General features: G+C 41.5%; 1 protein-coding gene across 1 annotated transcript in view; it reads left to right on the forward strand.

Moving 5' to 3' along the window:
* The window catches only part of RP1 (RP1 axonemal microtubule associated), a 203,098-nt gene that overhangs the window by 94,886 nt on the left and 87,668 nt on the right, over positions 1-20,544 (forward strand). The window contains exons 26-31 of the mRNA XM_063299285.1: positions 4,925-5,079; positions 6,950-7,028; positions 7,865-7,952; positions 10,147-10,202; positions 10,328-10,360; positions 14,850-15,016. Of these exons, the coding sequence (XP_063155355.1) occupies positions 4,925-5,079; positions 6,950-7,028; positions 7,865-7,952; positions 10,147-10,202; positions 10,328-10,360; positions 14,850-15,016 (578 nt within the window). The remainder of the gene's footprint in view (positions 1-4,924; positions 5,080-6,949; positions 7,029-7,864; positions 7,953-10,146; positions 10,203-10,327; positions 10,361-14,849; positions 15,017-20,544) is intronic.

The raw sequence follows: 20,544 nt of genomic DNA on the forward strand, positions 1-20,544 counted from the left end.
GGATAGCCAAGATACTTTGATTAGTGTAAAAGAAGCTGACCTCAGAATAAATCTTTCACCACACCCAAACTGTACTTGCAGTTGTCAGACCAACAAAGCCAGGGGTCAAGATCCTCACCACCATTCTCTGATTATTGCCTATGAAATGCCTGTGTTCATCAGCTGGAGAGAGGGCCAGTGCTCTCTTTTTTCCCATTTTGCCTAACCTTTCAAAGGCAATGCCTAATTACCCAGTACTTGCTTATTAATGAATCATGTATTTTATTATCAACTTCACTGTGACAGCTGTTGTTTACTGAATCCTGTCAGTGTGTACAGAACAGAGAGTAAAAGATTTAAAATCTTGCATGTTTCCAAAAATTAGTTTTTAAATGCCTGTCTGCATCCTGGGGCTGGGCTTCCAAGGTAAGCTTAATTGTTTATGAGCCAGCTGCATTCAGAATTACTTCCTTCTAAAAATGGATGCTTAAAATTACACATTGAATAGGATGCTAGTTGTACTCAGGAACTTTAACAAATATATTCTGATGCTTTAAAATACTCAAAATTCTCTATCATCTATCTATCTATCTATCTATCTATCTATCTATCTATCTATCTATCTATCTATCTACCTACCTACCTATCTATCTATCTATCTATCTATCTATCTATCTATCTATCTATCTATCTATCTATCTATCTATCTATATCTGCATTGTGAGTCTTTTAAAGCATTAAAATATATTTGTTAAAGTTCCTGAGTACAACTAGCATCCTATTCAATGTGTAATTTTAAGTATTCATTTTAAGCATCCATCCACACACTCATCCATCCACACATACACATATATTTCTGAACTATAACTCTGAATCATTATCATCATCAGCAGTAGCTGTAAAACTCGGTCCCCAGCAAGAAACCCTGGACACCAATGTGCCTGTAGATCCAGCTGATTCATTAATGCTTGCCTTTCTCTCTGTCTCACTGACTTTTGTTTGTTTGTTTTGTTTTCTGATTGATACATTGGTTCTAGTTTAGTAAGTGGAATTTTTCACTTTTGTCCCAATGAATAAAAATACATGTTTTTGCCCGCTCAAATGACTTGTGTTGTTTATTCATTCAGTTGCTTCCGACTCTTCGTGACTTCGTGGACCAGCCCACGCCAGAGCTTCCTTTCGGTCGTCAACACCCCCAATTTTTCCTCATTACTGTACCATATTTCATATCATATTTGTGGGTTCCTGGTCTTGCATCACAAAAGCTGGATTCAGATTGCCTTCAGCAGTTTCACATTTAAAGAAGATGTGAGTGTAAAAAAGCAGTGTTCTTTACACTCAAGGCTGTTCATTCTGCTCATTGAGAGGACGTAGGAGTGTTTGTATTACTTTTTCATCCATTAGTACAGAGACTATCTGCCCATACATAAAACACACACATAAAAACCACAAATTCAGCTGCACGTACGTAAGCCGCTATATGTATTGAAGAGCTTGTTCTAAATCTTGTTGTTGTTTATTCATTTAGTTGCTTCCGACTCTTTGTGACTTCATGGACCAGCCCATGCCAGAGCTTCCTGTCGGTCGTCAACACCCCCAGCTCCCCCAGGGACGAGTCCATCACCTGTAGAATATCATCCATCCACCTTGCCCTTGGTCGGCCCCTCTTCCTTTTGCCCTCCACTCTCCCTAGCATCAGCATCTTCTGCAGGGTGTCCTGTCTTCTCATTATGTGGCCAAAGTATTTCAGTTTGGCCTTTAATATCATTCCCTCAAGTGAGCAGTCTGGCTTTATTTCCTGGAGGATGGACTGGTTTGATCTTCTTGCAGTCCAAGGCACTCTCAGAATTTTCCTCCAACACCACAGTTCAAAAGCATCGATCTTCCTTCTCTCAGCCTTCCTTATGGTCCAGCTCTCGCAGCCATATGTTACTACTGGGAATACCATTGCTTTAACTATGCGGGCCTTTGTTGTCAGTGTGATGTCTCTGCTCTTAACTATTTTATCGAGATTTGTCATTGCTCTTCTCGCAAGGATCAAGCGTCTTCTGATTTCCTGACTGCAGTCAGCATCTGCAGTAATCTTCGCACCTAGAAATACAAAGTATTTCACTGCTTCGACATTTTCTCCCTCTATTTGCCAGTTATCAATCAAGCTGGTTGCCATAATCTTGGTTTTTTTCAGGTTTAGCTGCAAGCCAGCTTTTGCACTTTCTTCTTTCACCCTCATCATAAGGCTCCTCAGTTCCTCTTCGCTTTCAGCCATCAAAGTGGTATCATCTGCATATCTGAGATAGTTAATGTTTCTTCCAGCAATTTTAACTCCAGCCTTGGATTCCTCAAGCCCAGCATGTCGCATGATGTGTTCTGCATACAAGTTGAATAGGTAGGGTGAGAGCATACAGCCCTGCCGTACTCCTTTCCCAATCTTAAAGCAGTCCGTTGTTCCGTGGTCTGTTCTTACTGTTGCTGCTTGGTCGTTATACAGATTCTTCAGGAGGCAGACAAGATGACTTGGTATCCCCATACCACTAAGAACTTGCCACAATTTGTTATGGTCCACACAGTCAAAGGCTTTAGAATAGTCAATAAAACAGAAATAGATGTTTTTTCTGAAACTCCCTGGCCTTTTCCATTATCCAGCAGATATTGGCAAGTTGGTCCCTAGTTCCTCTGCCTTTTCTAAACCCAGCTTGTACATCTGGCAATTCTCGCTCCATGAATTGCTGAAGTCTACCTTGCAGGATCTTGAGCATTACCTTACTGGCATGTGAAATGAGTGCCACTGTTCGATAGTTTGAACATTCTTTAGTGTTTCCCTTTTTTGGTATGGGGATATAAGTTGATTTTTTCCAATCTGATGTCCATTCTTGTGTTTTCCAAATTTGCTGGCATATAGCATGCATTACCTTTACCGCATCATCTCGCAAGATTTTGAACAGTTCAGCTGGGATGCCGTCGTCTCCTGCTGCCTTGTTATTAGCAATGCTTCTTAAGGCCCATTCAACCTCACTCTTCAGGATGTCTGGCTCTAGCTCACTGACCACACCGTCAAAGCTATCCCCGATATTGTTATCCTTCCTATACAGGTCTTCTGTATATTCTTGCCATCTTTTCTTGATCTCTTCTTCTTCTGTTAGGTCCTTGCCATCTTTGTTTTTGATCATACCATTTTGGCCTGGAATTTATCTCCGATGTTTCTAATTTTCTGGAAGGTCTCTTGTCCTTCCTATTCTATTGTCTTCTTCCACTTCCACACATTGCTTGTTTAAAAATAATTCCTTATCTCTTCTGGCTAACCTCTGGAATTTTGCATTTAATTGGGCATATCTCCCCCTATCACTGTTGCCTTTTGCTTTCCTTCTTTCTTGGGCTACTTCTAGTGTCTCAGCAGACAGCCATTTTGCCTTCTTGGTTTTCTCTTTCTTTGGGATGTATTTTGTTGCCGCCTCCTGAACAATGTGGCGAACTTCTGTCCATAGTTCTTCCGGGACCCTATCTACTAAGTCCAGTCCCTTAAATCGATTCTTCATCTCCACTGCATATTCCTTAGGAATATTAGTGAGCTCATATCTAGCTGATCTGTGGGTCTTCCCTAATCTCTTTAGTCTGATCCTAAATTGTGCAATAAGAAGTTCGTGATCGGAACTACAGTCAGCTCCAGGTCTTGTTTTTACTGACTGTATAGATGTCCACCACCTTTGGCTGCAAAGGATGTAATCAATCTGATTTCGGTGTTGTCCATCTGGTGAAGTCCATGTATAAAGCCGTCTCTTAGGTTGCTGGAAGAGAGTGTTTGTTATGCACATTGAGTTGTCTTGGCAAAATTCTATCAGCCTGTGTCCTGCTTTGTTTTGTTCTCCCAGGCCATGCTTACCTGTCATTCCAGGTATCATTTGACTGCCCACCTTAGCATTCCAGTCTCCCGTGATGAAAATAACATCTCTTTTAGGCGTGTTGTCCAGTAGGTGCTGCAGATCCTCATAGAACTGCTCTACTTCAGCTTCTTCAGCATCTGTGGTTGGGGCGTATATTTGGATCACTGTGATGTTAGATGGCTTGCCCTGAATTCGAACTGAGATCATTCTATCGTTTTTTGGATTGTATCCAAGCACTGCTTTAGCCACTTGACTATTAATTATGAAGGCTACTCCATTTCTTCTGTGGTCCTCTTGTCCACAGTAGTAGATCTGGTGGTCATTTGATGTGAAGTGGCCCATTCCAGTCCATTTCAGTTCACTGACGCCCAAAATGTCTATGATGAATCTTGACATGTCACCAATAACCACATCCAATTTGCCCTGGCTCATAGATCTTACATTCCAGGTTCCAATGGTGTGTTGATCCTTAGAACATCGGATTCGCCATTCACCACCAGCACCGTCGGCCGCTAGCCGTCCTTTCGGCTTTGAGCTAGCTGCGTCATCACGTCTGGGGCTAGTTGAACTCATCCTCTGTTCCTCCCCAGTAGCATTTTGACCATCTTCCGACCTGGGGGTCTCATCTTCCGATGTTATACTGACATATCTCTGGTTGTACTGATCCATTTAGTTTTCATGGCAAGAATACTGGGGTGGGTTGCCATTACCTTCCCCAGGGATCGCGTTTAGTCTGACCTCTCTGTCCTGACCTTCCCGTTTTGGGTGGCCCTTCACGGTTTAGCTCATGGCATCATTGAGGTGCTCAAGCTCCAGCACCACAAGCTAATGATCCTTTGCTGAAGTCAAATGACTTGCTTACCTGATATTATTTTAATGTGAAGCTAGCTTTTGTAAGCTGCCAATTAATTGGTAATCATTAGAAGTGGGCAGGATTCCTATATAAACAATCATTTAATCAACATTCTAAGTTGCTCTAGTCATAAGATTCAAGTTAGTATGAATGCCTGCTGAGCAATGAACAAGATAAAAATGCACACAGACAATACATTTTGTCTCCATTTCAGTGGTAGTCTACAAGATCAGCATATACACTGGGACACACCCAGGAGCGGAAACTAATTCTAATGTATACATCACTATCTTTGGAAATCAAGGGGATTCTGGAAAACGGAAACTTCAGATGTCAAGCACTAATGAAGTCAAATTTCAGTGTGGTCAGGTAAAGAAAAATACACAAAATCTGATTGAATCAATAAGTAATTGGCAACGCAATTGCATTAATGATTCAGATCATCTTAATTTGAGTTATGAAGCTGGAAGAGAATATTATATTTAATGTTGGCTAAAACCAAATGTGATATTCAAAAGAGATGATCTGAGTTGTGCAGAAGCATTCCCTTGCTGGCCGGGGAATTCTGGGAGTTGGAAGTCCACACATCTGAAAGTGACCAAGGTTGGGAAACACTGGTCTGCATGCACAGACTCCATTTTTTAAATCCATGCCTAAGGGTATGCATGTACATACATGTATATATACCAAAAACAAGGAGAATTTGTGACTTTGTTGCTCAGTTGTTCTCCTCCTTCCTTGCACAGTCTGCATTTCCCCCCTTTTTCCTTGCCATGGAAACAGACACAATGATGTAAGAATGAGGGCAGAGGGCAGGACACTGCCTCACGGGCCAACTAGAGGAAATGCTGGTCAGCAAACTGAGAACTCTGTGCATGGAAAGAATGCCAATGATGAAGATGCTTGCAAAAAGGAGTAAGGCTGTTTCAGAAGGTTTTAAAAGTGGTGGTGGCAGCTATAAGAATGCACCTTGAACTCAAGCAGGACAGAGAGGTCAGAAATGAAGGGCCAGAATGCACTTCCCTGGCTCTTCTTCCAGTAACAATATCCAACTTCAGAAGAGGAAGAGGCCCCACCAATTTCTACTTCTCAGAAACTTTAGAAAGAGGCTGCTCAATACACCCAGGCTTGGGAGCTCTCTCTTGAGGGAGACTCATCTTTTATTTAAGCAATGTTTGGTCTGACAAATGACTGATATCTTTCTGTTGTGCTGTACTAAATTTAATTATGCTTTTGATAGTCTGCCATTTTTTAAAAATTAGATCTCTCTTATTTGATTTGTTTTCATGTCTTTTTAATTATGTGGTGTGGTTGGTTATTTCATATTGTAGATATTCTTACTGCCAGCTGCCTTGTTGTTGTTGTTGTTGTTGCTGCTGCTATTATTGAAAGAAAAGCATATATATGTGACTAAGTAAGAAAGGGCCTGTGATTGAGGCAGGCTGGAATATTTGTCTGAAATTTCCAGTTACTATAACAAGCAGGTTGTGTAGTCTTCAGAATTAGAAACTTCTTTGTGCAGCTGCCAAAGTACCTTCTGACTAGGATCATCACAAAGTGGTGTCATGCTTACCCTCAATCTTTTAAACAGCATAAGTTCCTAGATAGGCTTAATGTTATATTTTTAAAAAGGTTTCCAAAACTTTTTCCCCAAGCCCAGCTGCTGGAAGGTTTAAATATTCTAGTAAAGGGGGCATGTAAGCTCCTCTAGATACTTGGCCTTGGCTTAGCCTTGGTCTCTTGCTAGTAGCAATGCTATAATACTACCTTTTATCTTTTGTTCCAAGGCAAGTAGGTAGCATTTAACTCTAGTTTGATGCTATAAAGCATGTAGCAAGGAAAAAGCAATAGAACATTCTGGTAGGAAAGTGCTTGCTTCTTTTGTAATAAAAGAGAGGGAAAAAGTACATGCCTGGAAAATGAATCCCAAGAACAAAATGGCATACTATACTGAAAAATTAGACTATTGAATAGCTATCATGAAAAGCCTGTTAAAAAATCCTTGAGATGGAAATCTGTTAAGTAATTTATACATAATTTACACTGTAGCAATTTCTAACAGTATTTTTGCACAATGAATATGCATTGTACACTAAATAAGTGCTTTATATCCAATCTATCTTTCCAAGGTCTGCCATTTATTGTTTGGATTGTACTGGTTTATTTATTTATTTGATTTCAACAAGCGACTCTTTTGTTGTTTCCTCCAGTTTTTGTGATTCTTCTTGTGGTTTTACAGACTGATGTGTTCTCCGTGACAGCTGTATCACTTGGAGTTCTACATAAAATTCTCATTGGCCATGATGGAACTGGTCCAGGTAGAGCTTATTTCCTGTTGGATAAGTTTCACAATCTCTTTTAAAATGAATGCCCATTTTCTTATGTCTCATTCCACATCTGAAGATCAGGCAAAGTTTTTTTTTTTCCCTTGCAGGAACATTGGGCTTATATGTTTTAGGTAATAACATATTTTATAAAGATACTAAATCTATGGGAGAATGTTAGCAGTGGAAAATCTGTCCATCAGCTTTCGTTTTATCTTATTTTACATCCCTATTGCATTTTTCCCAATTTTTGGCTCATATAATATGTAGAAGCAAACATGCTGCTTTTCTTTCACGTCTCACAATAAGCACTATGATGACTTTATTTCTGCTTTCCCCTCTCCCCCGTTTAGTAATGAGCATATGTAATCTACTAATTCATTATTGCTTCGTGCTCCTAGCATATACAAACAACATCAGCCTTACTAAACCTGGTACTTTCCAGATGTTCTGGGATTTATAATTTCAGAACATCTGGGCAGCATGAAATTGGAGAAGCTGCATTAGGCTGCCTCTTGAAACATTGCAAGAGCCTTCCCCAGGTACGGAAATACAAATGCCACTGCTTGTAACATCCTTGCTGTTTAAGAGTAACTGGAGAGGTAATTCAACACATCTGGAAAGTATCAAAACTGAATAAGGCTAAGTTGAAGGTATATTTATAGTGGATAAGAGGCAAACATATTTACCTCATAAAATGTGTATTGCATCATTCTTCAAGACCTATATGGAATTTGTATGTTGCCACTTATAAACTAAATGTTACACAGTCAAGACAGAAGTGGCTCTTCTATACACCGCACAGTATACTTGTTATCATTGCATCACAGGTAGTGGATGGTTCCTCCAAAAGGTTGTTATCAGATTTCAGGAGGGAGCAGAAGGTAAAGAAGAAGTAATTGAGTTTCTTTGTAACAGGTATGTAATTGATGAATGCCAGTGGTTTAAAATTGTGTCTTAAAAAGCCCTGGAGTTTTTGGGAGGTTGTTTAGGTGTTCTTCAGTGCACATTTAGTCATGACACCCTAAGTGTCCTTAACAATGGCATGTCTGTTATCAGTCATTATCCGTCTTTTCCTGCAATGTGCTGCTGCAAGTTTGTTTGTTTGTTTGTTTGTTTGTTTATTAGATGTACTGTATATTCCACCTTTCATTTCTGGGCTCCAGGTAGCATTATTGCTTTCCCTCCTCCTGCTTTTTTCAGCAGCCGTCTTAGCAAGCTTCCAAGACTGAAGGTAGACTTGATCCTGGGTCTTCTGAATTCCAATCCAATACCTTAACCACCACACTACATTGGATATCTCCATTTTAGTCATGTTTTGTGTTATTGTGATGGGATCAGGAAATATAACCTGTCTGGTATGTGCCCTATTCAAACTGAGTACATATCATAGTATCATAAACTATAAGTGTTGAAAGGGTCTGTAGAGATCACCAAGTCCAACCTCCAGGTCAGTGCAGAATCCCCAACAGATGACTATCCAGCCTTGGTTTAAACACTTTCAGTGAAGGAGAGTCCACCACTCCCAAGGGATTTTGTTCCACTGTTGGAGAGCTCTTTCCATGAGGAAATTTCTTCCTTATTTCCAGACAAAATCTGGTTCCTTGTAATTTAAACCCATTCTTTCTTGTCCTGTTTTCAGGATCAACTTTGATTAACTTTCTGCTCTGTCTTATTTGATAACCCTTCAGACAGCTATCATATCTCCTTAGAGTCTTCTTTTTTTCCAAAGTAAATTTACCCTGTGCCTCCAACTGTTCCTCAAAATTTTGTCATTCCAGGACTTGTATCATCTTAATTGCTCTCCTCTGGACATATTCCAGTTAGTCATTATAAATCTTAACAACGTGGTGCATATTTATAGATAATACAGAATAGAAAGGAATAATGGCTTCTCTTGAATTTGACATTGTACTTCTGTTAATGCATCCTAGGAGTGCATTTGCACTTTTTGCAGCTGTGTTAAATTATGGCTCATGTTCAGCTTATGATCCAGCCAGGTCCCCCAATTCTTTTCATATGTATTATTGTCCAGTGTCTGCTCCCATTCTATACTCATTCCCTTTTTTTTTCTCCTTTCCAAATGTTGGACTTTGCATTTTTCCTCTTGAAATGTATCTTGTTTCTTTCCATTGTTCCAGCTTGTCAATATCCTCCTGCATCTTTATATGGTCCTCTGTTTGCTATTCCCCATCTTCATGCCATTCCCAAATTTGATAATCATTTTTTCTAATCCCTCATCTCAGTCATTCATAAATATGTCAAAGAGCCCAGGGTGTAGAATAGAGCCCTTTTTAATGCCACATTATATTTCTTTTCAGCTTGATGTAGAGACACTTCATGGGTATGATTGTCCAAACTGCTCTGTATCCATTTAATGACAGCATATTATAGCAGACATATATAGATCTGAGTAGATCTCTTCTAGTACCGCCTGCTGCAAATGGGACATATGAGTGCAGACACATTTGCCTGAAAACTTGAGGAAACTCCTCTCCCATTACAAACCTGCCTGGCCATTTGAATCAGCAAAGGATGCCCTTTGAAGATGCTTCTGATATTAGAGACTCATTGCTGTGCAGTTCCAGACTATGAAACACATTCCTTTGGGAACTGAATTGTTCCTCCTCTTTGGCACTGAGAGAATGAGTACAGATGCATATTTTTTCACTATTGTTTTTAAATTTTAATTTATGTAACTACTAATTTTAATTTTTAAGATTGTTAGCTATTTTGACTACTCTCTTGAGTAGAAAGGTGAGATATGAATCAAATAAATCTATACATAAATAACATGTTTTCATTAGTCACATAATTCCTCCATATTAAGTAGAGCGGGAAAGCGAGAATTTGCCTCCCACCCCATATTGCTGAACTATAATTCCTAGCAACACTGATCTAGATGGTAAATGATGGGAAATACTGAGAGTTGTAGTTTACTAAGAAATATTTGGAGGGCCATAAATTCCTCACCCCTGAAATAAAGTAGCTTTTTTTGTGTATCTTCTGAAATAAGATTTAACAACTGATACTTTGAAAGTTTGTTAAAAGGGATAAATTATACTAAGACTTGCTGGTTTTACTATAATTACTGTCTTTTTTCCCATGGAAGGTGGTTAGATGAGTACCAAGATGATGGGAAGACTGAGAGAGAGCTAATTGCCAGAAGTAAGTATTGAAAATAAAGATCACATGTACAGTAATTATATCCAAAGTACCAAATTACTAATTAAATGTAAGGATATAACATCTTCTGATAAATGAAAGTGTTTATTTATTTTTTTAAATTTCAGAAAATAGCAATGCATCCATGGCAAATCCTAGAGGTAAGCTGTGCATTACATTCTCTTCCTGTGCTGTTAATTTTGCTGCTTGAACTGAAATTTCATTGTAGTGTTAAATGGACAAATAAAAGAAAACAAGTTATATTTTTCATGTAATCATTCATGCAAAGTATCTGATAACTGGAAATTCAGACTTACAGATTATGATTCATGGAAGGCACATGTTAAGTGACTGAGCTTCAAGTATTTCTCACTAAGCTTCTCCCCCCACCCCCGATCTTTACTATTCTCTTCTAAAATGAGTCAGAGGTTCCTCTGAGACCAGATGCAAGACCAGTTTTGTTTATGCCAGCATCACCATCTTTCATAAATGGGGACAGCTCCCCCAGCAAGCAAGTGGGAACAGATTGTGAAATGACAGCAAAAGTAGTTTCAGACCAAAGTTCAGCAGGATATTCTCAGAATACTCAGAAATGTGAAGACTAACTATCATGTAGAGAGATCCCTGCATGATCTCTGGGTAAAAGAGATCCATGGGTAAAAAGCCTTTGCAGCCAGTTAAATCTCTTCACCTAGTGCTATTGCTCCAATGACATTCTCTTCTCCCTAAATGCCAGTTTCTTTGACTCCCTTGTTTCATCAGACCATGCTATGATATGTACTACAGTGTTGCTATTACACTAATTTCATTATTTTGAAAGTACAGTAAATGGTAGTCTGCTCTAAGGCAGTCACAAACTTGAATTTTGAGGACTATAGTTCCAGAATTCCTAGTCAGCATGCTTACTGAAAATACAGAGTGTTCCTTCACATTATCAGATGAACTACTCTTGGGTTGGCTGTATATCCACACAATCACCCTATCATTGGTATTGAGCAGCAGAGCTGGTCAACATACTGTACATCACAGCAGTGGGTGCAGAAGAAATCACCAAAGGGACAGTTCTACACCTGCAAAAACTGAGTGAATTACTCATACCCTGCTGGAAATTATTATTCTACTGTCTGACTTCTTGCTTTTCCCTCTTCCTGCTGGGTTCAAATGCCATGCTATCATTACTGCCTTCTTTTTTAAATGGAATGATGGGCAGTTTTCAAGATCCATCTCCATCCATGGTCAGATGAATTGTGCTGACAACTGAGGATGGGTTGGTAGAGTACTTGTATAGATGCTGATTTCTGTATTCCCCTGTTAGTCAGCTGGAAAGAGTACTTTTGGGCTAAGCCATGGATCTCTTTAGATTGGGAATGTTGGTGGTGACATTCTCAGATCACTGTGCATCATTTTAGGATGGTAAAACTGATAGCTGTGTAGAAATAGCTTGGATGTTCTAGAATCTAGAGGACTCTTGAACGAAAGAAACAAATGGCATCATTTTTTAGAAGAAATACCTTATTCCATATGATTCTGTTTGTGTTTACTTTCTCATAGGGAAAGAGCTGTTACATCTTGGGCTTCCTCTAGGGTGTCAAGAGTGGTCACCTAAATATGTGAGGGGCTGAAAATGGCCAGAGGATGAAATATTCATACTAGCCCAGCCCCAGCTTTCTCAACACAATTATTGAGAGCTGAAATGGTTTTCATGTTCCCTTGAATATCCCATACTGCACAAGGTGCATGCAAATATGAATAAAACTCCCTCTCAGACTTCCACCTGAAAATATGCAGGCCAGAAACAGTGGCTGCTAGGACTACATGTGTGATCCAGCCTATTGTCAACTTGCAAGCCTTCAAGTGATCAAGTGAAAATCTTGAAGGATTTAACATCCTTATGGAACTCATTATTCCAAAAAAGCTTCTTAGCTATGTTTCTTTTGAAGTTCCATAAATTAGTCAAAGTGCTTTTACACACACAAAAAAAGTTTTGCACAAAATGTTTGTGCAGAAAACAGTTTGCCCCATCAAACTAATGTTTCTGCAACGTGTGACATATGTGAGTCTTTTAAAGACTCAAACTTTCTGAAATAGAGCTGTACTCCTTCTGCATGATTGCTTAATTCAGATGATGTGGACAGGTGTATTTGTGTTTGCATGAACATGAATACAGCCCGACTGACTGTACACATTCAGGCTGAAGGGAATAGGGAATAGGGCTTCATATGCAGCCCATTCTCAACTTTATGTTCAAGTAAATGCCAAAATGGGGCTTTTTTCTGCTACCCTTTGTGTCAGAAAAGAACTCTGGTGTGTAATTCAGATATTTTGAAATAAAACCATTTTTGTCCTCTGTCCTTTGCTCAACACACAGCTGATGTAGAACTTTGTTATAGCCCAACAACTTGAAGCTCCCTGCTAATACAGTAAAATCTCCTTAAGTTTGAGCTCAACTACTGATGTCCATACTGTATGTCCATATAGTCATCCTGGCAATAATACAGAAATATTTACCATGTCCTCTTTCAGGATGCCTTTTTAACTTCCCAGTCTAGTCCTGTTAATCCCTGGAGGTCTCCTATAGAAGAATTATCCCAGCCTGGTTTTAGTTAGTTTCAAGAAAGTTCAGCTGGGTGTTGCCAGCTGCTGAGTTTATCAATAAGTGGGGCATGACAGTTCCAGGCCTAATGGAATGATCTGAACATCTGAGTCTCTGCTTTCCTTTGATACAAAAAAAACAACAACCCACAAATATTTCCAGCCTATAGATTTATTATTTAAATAAGTAAATCCTGGTTCAGTCTCTAAGCAATATATATTCTTGTTATCTTTCAAAAATCTATCATACAATGATACTGCCTTGAAGCTATGTATCAAGGTATTTGTGCTATAATTTTTAGCCACAGGGAATGGAATCAAGTTAGTGTGGGAGGTGAGAGTGATGAATGAGTGACTGGAAGTAAAAGAAAAGCAACGGTGGTCAGTAGTAAGCTGCTTCTAGAGAACGGTTCCTTAGTTGATAGGAAAAATCTATAGGAATAAGCTACAGTATATATTTTGCATCAGAAGATCCCATGTACAGTCTCCAACATCTCTAATTAAAAGAATGATGTTAAAAAATGCTAGAAAAAACCTTGCCTCAGATCTTAGGGAATCTCTGCAAGTCAGAGTAGACCATACTGTGTCTCTATCAATCAATTGGACAAATAGTCCAATCTGGTGTAAGACAACTCCTTATTTTATGAACCATGCCAATTGGGTCTGTAGGGAGCTTTAAAATTGAGAGGTTCCTCCATAGGTTCAGTGTGATATTAGGTGTCCAACAGGATATCCTTGCTGTTGTCCTGGGGATGTTGAAAGAGCAATTTAAAATCTACAAAGGCCTTCTTCCCTCAGATACACTGTTTATATTGACCAGATATACTGTTTAGGGCCAACTATTGTATGCAAAGATACAAGATCATTTTTATAAATAACTGCTATTGTGCGAATCCAGTTCTGAATCACGAACTCTCTCTTCCTATTCAAAATGTTCCTTGTCCATGGAAATGGAATGCGTTTTGCTTGCTTGCTTGCTTGCTTATTTATTAAGACTTATATAGATACTCATATTATAACAACAACCCTGGGCAGCAGAGTTTGGCAAGCAAGATGCAAGTTGTCAAAGGTGTCCATTTTGTGAAACTAATAATGGAGCTTTCTTGACTTTCATTTGCTTTTCCCCCCACTTTCAGCATGGGCACAGCAAACTTTTTCATAGTGATTGCCTCTTAACTCTTTCTTCTGCTATATGCCTTGGGATGGCACTGGCTCTGTTCAAACAATGTGTTCTGCCTTGGGATGACACTGGCTCTGTTCTAACCAGGTCAGTTAAGACCTAATATCTGAACTGACACAACACGATAAACTGGGTTAGTATGCTCCTTGACTTGTTTGTTTTTGTGGTGTACTGTGAAATGAAAAACCAGCCAATTTGCTTATTGTATGAAATAATGACTTATATGAACCAAGATAACAATTTAATTCAGTAATCAGTTTAAACATGTTGTATGAACACAGCCAGTCTGTCCGATGGGGAGCATCTGCACCAGGTTCAAGACAGACTGAAGGCTTTGTAAATAGGGACCAATGAAGCTAAGTTACTACAAGATATCCCATATCTGATTTACAAATGTAACAGGTCCGAACCTCTTGTGGTATATCCAAGTACGGACTTGTTTCCCCAATAGGTTTGTAGTGATTGAGTCCAATGACCCACCTGAGAAAAACATCAGTTTGCAATGGAGAGGAGGGGGAGGGAAAACTTTATGTAGAAAATACAAAACAGAAATGAAGAAAGGAGATGTTCTAAGTAATGTGTAAATAGAATCCTATAGAAATATCACAAGGCCGCACACAGTATACAGTCATCACCATGGTTATGTTTATCGTTTTTTAATTAGATCACCCCCTAAAATGTAGCTATATAGATATCTGTGGAGTGTTCCTTCTCATCCTCTTATAGTGTTATGTCATGTAGGCCGATATGATCTCAGTATGTGCAGCACTGATGAAATGTCTTGTAATTGTAACATTACAAACAAACACCTTCACCTTTTCCTCCCCAGTGTAACAGATACAATGCAATTTTGGTTGCTTGCTTCTTTTCATTCACAGGGCAATGGAGAGTGGTGGTGAAAACTGCTGGTGATTCTCCAGAGCCACGGACATCTAAAAGAACCCTTGTGATTTATGGCTCAAAAGGCAAAAGTGATGATCTTCTCCTGTCTCCACAAAGCTTGGGATATGTGTCTTTCCAACCTGGAGCCACTGATGAATTCATTGTAAGTTATTGCTACACAGAGATTGAAGTAACAGTTTGCTCTAGGCAGAGGATAGGAATCCTGCTATAATGGGACCAAAAATCATCCCTTATCTACTAAGAAGAGCTGAAAGATTGTTTACATTTCTCTGCATGTTCCCCTTATTCTTTTTCAAGGTACAAATACTTTTGAGGATACTGATGGTATGGAAAGCAGTACATGCCTAAAGTCATAAGCAATGAAGTTTGTGGAGATATTTGTTGCAAGATTGTGTCATTACCATACAGCCAATAATAATGAATAGCTCAGTGATAACATTTTGGGAAGAAATAAGGAAACACTGCATTAAGAAAATGTGGTCTGCAAGTGTTAGGTATTATTAAGTGGGGTAGTTTAGTTCACTGCAGATGCACTCCCTGGCCCTTTATTTTCTAATGTTTCAGTCACTACAGGGGTATGATGAGAGCTGAGTCTGGGTCTCAGCACTTAATTTCCCACAATGCTCCAGAGTAATACTGTACCAGAAGTACTGAAGAAAATTAAATTGATGGCTCCCAGCCATCTAGTGCTGTTTGGAGCATTGCTGCCAGTAGTCAGGACTCTCCCAAGAGACCAATAAATTTGTTGTTTTGTTGTGGCTCAGTTGCTCATTTTTCAGACCATATCACTGTATCTCTATGTCTGTATCAGCTTTTGACTTTGGGGCAGACCATTTTTTTACAATTTTTTATCCTCCCTTTATCCTGCCTGACATTCCTGGCTTCTGGAAGTAACAGGAATGTTCATTGTTCATCTGGTGTTAATCCTGGAATTCCTGGAAGCTTGGCACTCAGACAAAGCATCCAGCAACAGATACATAGAGGTAAACAACATTTACATGCCGTTCAAAACAGACAATAGAAAAGCCAAAAGACCAGAATACCTCCTCACCAGCAAGCAACACCCAGATATGCAAACACCAGGATTAACACCAGATGAACAATCAAACAGCACAATATACCCTCATCAAGGAACTATTAATTCAGTCAATCAACCAAGCAGCAAACAACAGCCCAATCAAGGAACTCCCAAGGAGAGAACAACACCTCCACCAACACAGGCTGGACAAACCATGGTATATAAACAGAGAGCAAGGCCCACTCCCTTTTCACACTGAAGATGTTGCCTAGTCTGGCAATGAAACTTCTGCAAGAAAACAACAAGGCTCAGAGAGCACCAAGGACTCCACAGTTCAACCCTGAGCTGCACATATTTGGTATCAAGGCATAGGCACAATCAAAAGAAAATGAGGCTCAACTTTTATCTATCTGGATCCCTTTGGTTTTAATGAGGCCTACTGCTGATTCAAATGTTACACTCCTGTGTAACATGTATTGCTGGCAGATTTCACAACTGTTTTTCATAGGAAATTTGTATTAATTTAGCATTTGTTGGGTTGTCCCCTTTATGGTTAGGGTTTGCTATTCAGGTTATTTTTGTCATAACCATTTATTGTGGTTGAGTTGCTGAATGCCCATACATCTCTACTCTACAACAGGTTGACACATTTTGTTCTTGTTATTTTTGATTGACTGCTTTACCTATACAGTATTAGAAAAGCCCATTCTTGCACATCATCATATTTAGGGCACTGAAGCAGAAAATATAGCTTGGCTTATTACCTTTGCTGGTAGATTTTCAAACAGTGAAGCAATTTAATTCAGTCCCATCTGACCTTTATGACACACTCAAAGTGGAATCTATTATGGCTGGGTCTGTGGGGAGAAGGCCTCATTTCAATAACAGAGCAATAGGCTGTTAGAAAAGTTAGTTTTTCATAAACTGGAGTTGTTTTCCCCCTTAGCAAAGAAGGGGTAGTGGAGAACCTTAATCAGTTTGCATCTTCATGTCTGATTTACCCAACCTGCATTTATTTTAAGTGCGCATGAAAATGAGCATGGATGTTCACTCGGGTTTTTCAGAAAGTTTGGAAAAATAAGAAATTGAGCAATACCTAAATTGACAGACTCATCTATGCTTAGGTAATTTTAAGAAGCTGCTCAGAACCCATGAGGAGCAATTGATACTACTGGTATTTATTAGCAGGTGATCAATAAATATCTTAGATGCATAGTTAAGTTACATTTTAGAATGTGATGATAGTCAGCATTTTTTATGGCTTGCCTTACCTCTCACAATTTTTTTTTCCTGGCTCAACTCAACATCTAGCTCTACCTGGATCAAGCCACTGTCTTAGTGTTAATTTTCCATAGTGTCTCTGACCCACTCTAGCACACTGAAGGAAATTAATGAGAGGAAGGTAGACTAACTTTAGTTGCCTAGTTTAAACAGCCAGTTAGGCCTGCCCTCCAGACTTGTCTTCCTGCACCCTGGAGTTGACAATAATTCAGTAGAGTAGGATGTTCATTATTTTCTCCATATTAAAAAATCAACATGAGAAAGCTGAATTTTGATAGTTAACTTTGGTGCTACGTTGACCAACAATTATCTTCATGGCTGATGTAAGATATTAAACAGTTAATTCTCTATTTTTCTGTTCTTTAGTAGTAATGTCAAAGTTGTCTGCAAGGTATGGTCAAACAAGGCAAGATGGTGGTTGTGATGGTATGATCAAAGCTCCACCTGACTTTTATGTATCTGATGGTCTGATGGTGTGGGAGAGTACTCACCTCCTGAGTGAGAGGCAGGAGGTGAGGGGGAGTGAATGAGATGCCCCTGGCCGACTGGTGAGAGAGGCCGAACAGGGAGCATTGGGATTGAAGAATGCATGGGTGGGTGATGGCTGGGCCCAGATGGCGCTGAGAGCGTGAATGGTGTGCCAGAGGGCTTGCAATTGCCCTGTGAGTAACTGTGTATGTGTGAGGGTGTGTGAGTGGATGGAGGGACCTCTACTCCAAGCGGGAGACTCCGGAAGTGCTGGAATGGGGCTAGGTGGATTTGGAGTCTCTGGGGGCTGTAGGGCGGGCCCTACTGAGGTGGTGACGGGTAGGGGATGTTACGGCGGGCAGGCCACCTTTGGGGAAGACGCCCCCAGTATTTGTTGCTGGTGGCATGTTCTGGCCCTCTGCGCTCAGACCCAGGCCCTGGTCAGCAGACCCACAGGGGCCCTGGTCTTTGGTTGTTGCTACTTAACACCAGGTCTGTTAACAACAAAGCCCCCCTCATAAGTGACTTGATCACTGAGGATGGGGCAGACCTGGCATGTATTACTGAGACCTGGCTGGGCCCCGAAGGGGGGGTGCCCCTTTCGGAAATGTGCCCAGCCGGGTTTACGGTATGGCACCAGCCGAGATTCCAGGGCAGGGGGGAAGGGGTGGCAGTTGTCATCCGGGAGTCTCTGGTGGCCTTCAGGGGCCCTGCCCCACAAGTGGCCGGTTGTGAGACCCTGTTTTTCAAGTTGGGTGCACGAGAGCAGTTGGGAGTGTTGCTGTACCAGCCTCCCTGCTGCATGGCAACCTCCCTGCCTGAGTTGCTGGAGGCCATCTCAGGGTTGGCAGTGGAGTTCCCCAGGCTTATGGTTCTGGGGGACTTCAACCTGCCTTCCCTGGGGCGGGCCTCTGAGGCAGCTCGGGAATTCATGGCTACCATGGCAGCCATGGGCCTGACTCAGATTATTCGCGACCCAACTCGAGACAGTGGCCTCACCCCAGATTTGGTTTTCTTGTTGGAGCAGTGGCAATGTGACCTGAGGGGAGAGTTACAGCTATCCCCATTGTCATGGTCAGATCATGCCCTGGTGGCCTTAAGATTCTCTTATGCCACCCCCCTCTGCAGGGAGGCAGGGCCCATTCGATTGGTCCACCCCCGGTGACTGATGGACCCAGTAGGGTTTCAGAGGGAGCTGGGGGTTATACCCGGGGATCTGCTGCATGGTCCAGCAGAGGCCCTGGCCACCACCTGGAATAGGGAGGCGGCTGGGGCCTTGGACAGGATCGCACCTGTGTGACCTCTCTTGCCTCATCACACTCAATGCTCCCCGTGGTTTACGGAGGAGCTGAGGGTTTTGAAGAGGACTAAGAGAGAGTGCCCATGGGTCTAGAGTGCTGCTGGAGGAAGACAAAGACCGAATCTGACCAAACACTGGTTAGAGCCGCTATTAAGGCCTACCTGGTGGCGATTAAAGTGTTGAAGCATCAATACTTCTCCGCTCTTATTGTGTCTGCAGAATGCCACCCAACGGCCCTATTTAAAATCACTCAATCCCTTTTGGGGAAGGTGGGTGCAGTGACCCACCTGCAGGGCCATGCAGAGGAGTTCTCGGAGCGTCTGCAAGACAAAATCACTTGGATCCGCTCTACACTAGACTCCAAGCGTGCGGCAGGGTCTGTGGAGATACCAAGGGATCGTACTTACCATGTTATCTGGGAACAGTTTGATCCTGTTGGACCCAAGAAAGTGGACAGGATCCTCCAGACAGTAAATGCACCACTTGCCAATTAGATCCATGTCCCTCCTGGCTGGTGAAAGCAGCTCGGGCGGTGACATATGATTGGGTCCCGGCGATGGTTAATACATCCTTGAGGGAGGGGGTGTTTCCAGCTGCCTTTAAGGAGGCACTGGTACAACCCCTACTCAAGAAACCATCATTGGACCCTACTGTACTGGGTAATTTTCGTCCAGTCTCCCACCTCCCCTTTTGGGGGAAAGTGGTTGAGAAAGTGGTGGCATTACAACTCCAGAAGATTCTGGAGGAAACAGATTATCTAGACCCCTTTCAGTCAGGTTTCAGGCCAGGATATGGGACAGAAATGGCATTGGTCGCACTTATGGATGATCTCTGGCGGGAGCGGGATGGGGGTAGTGCATCCATCCTGGCTCTTCTTGACCTCTCAGCAGCTTTCAATACCATAGACCATGGTATCCTTTTGGGTTGGCTCAGGGAGTTGGGGGTGGGCAGCATAGTTTTGCGCTGGTTCACCTCCTTCTTCCAGGGCTGGTCCCAGTCAGTGGTGATAGGGGGGGAGAGATCCAACCCTCGACCTCTCCTTTGTGGGGTGCCACAGGGCTCAGTCCTCTCTCCTCTCCTATTTAACATCTACATGAAACCACTGGGCGAGATCATCCGTCACCACAGGATGAGGTATCATCAGTATGCCGATGATACTCAATTGTATATTTCCATCCTGGGTGAGGTAAGTGATGCTGTGACTGCCCTCTCTCGGTGCCTGGGGGCTGTAGGGGTCTGGATGGGGAACAACAGGCTTCGGCTGAACCCTGGTAAGACGAAGTGGCTGTGGGTTAAGGGTTCCTCCATATCCAGGACTTTGTTATCTTTAGTTCTGGATGGGGTTGCACTGCCCCAGACAGACCTGATGCGTAATCTGGGGGTCCTCATGAACTCACGGCTCCTGCTGGAAGAGCAGGTGGCAGCCATGCCCAGAAGGGCCTTTGCACAGCTTTGTGTTGTGCACCAGTTGTGCCCTTTCCTGGATCGGGAAGCCCTTCAGACAGTCACTCATGCCCTTGTTATCTCACATATAGACTACTGCAATGCTCTCTACATGGGGCTACCCTTGAAGAGTATCCGGAAGCTTCAGCTGGTCCAGAAT

This window comes from Candoia aspera, chromosome 3 (genome assembly GCF_035149785.1).
Source record: "Candoia aspera isolate rCanAsp1 chromosome 3, rCanAsp1.hap2, whole genome shotgun sequence".
In the NCBI taxonomy this organism is placed as follows: Eukaryota; Metazoa; Chordata; class Lepidosauria; order Squamata; family Boidae; genus Candoia; species Candoia aspera.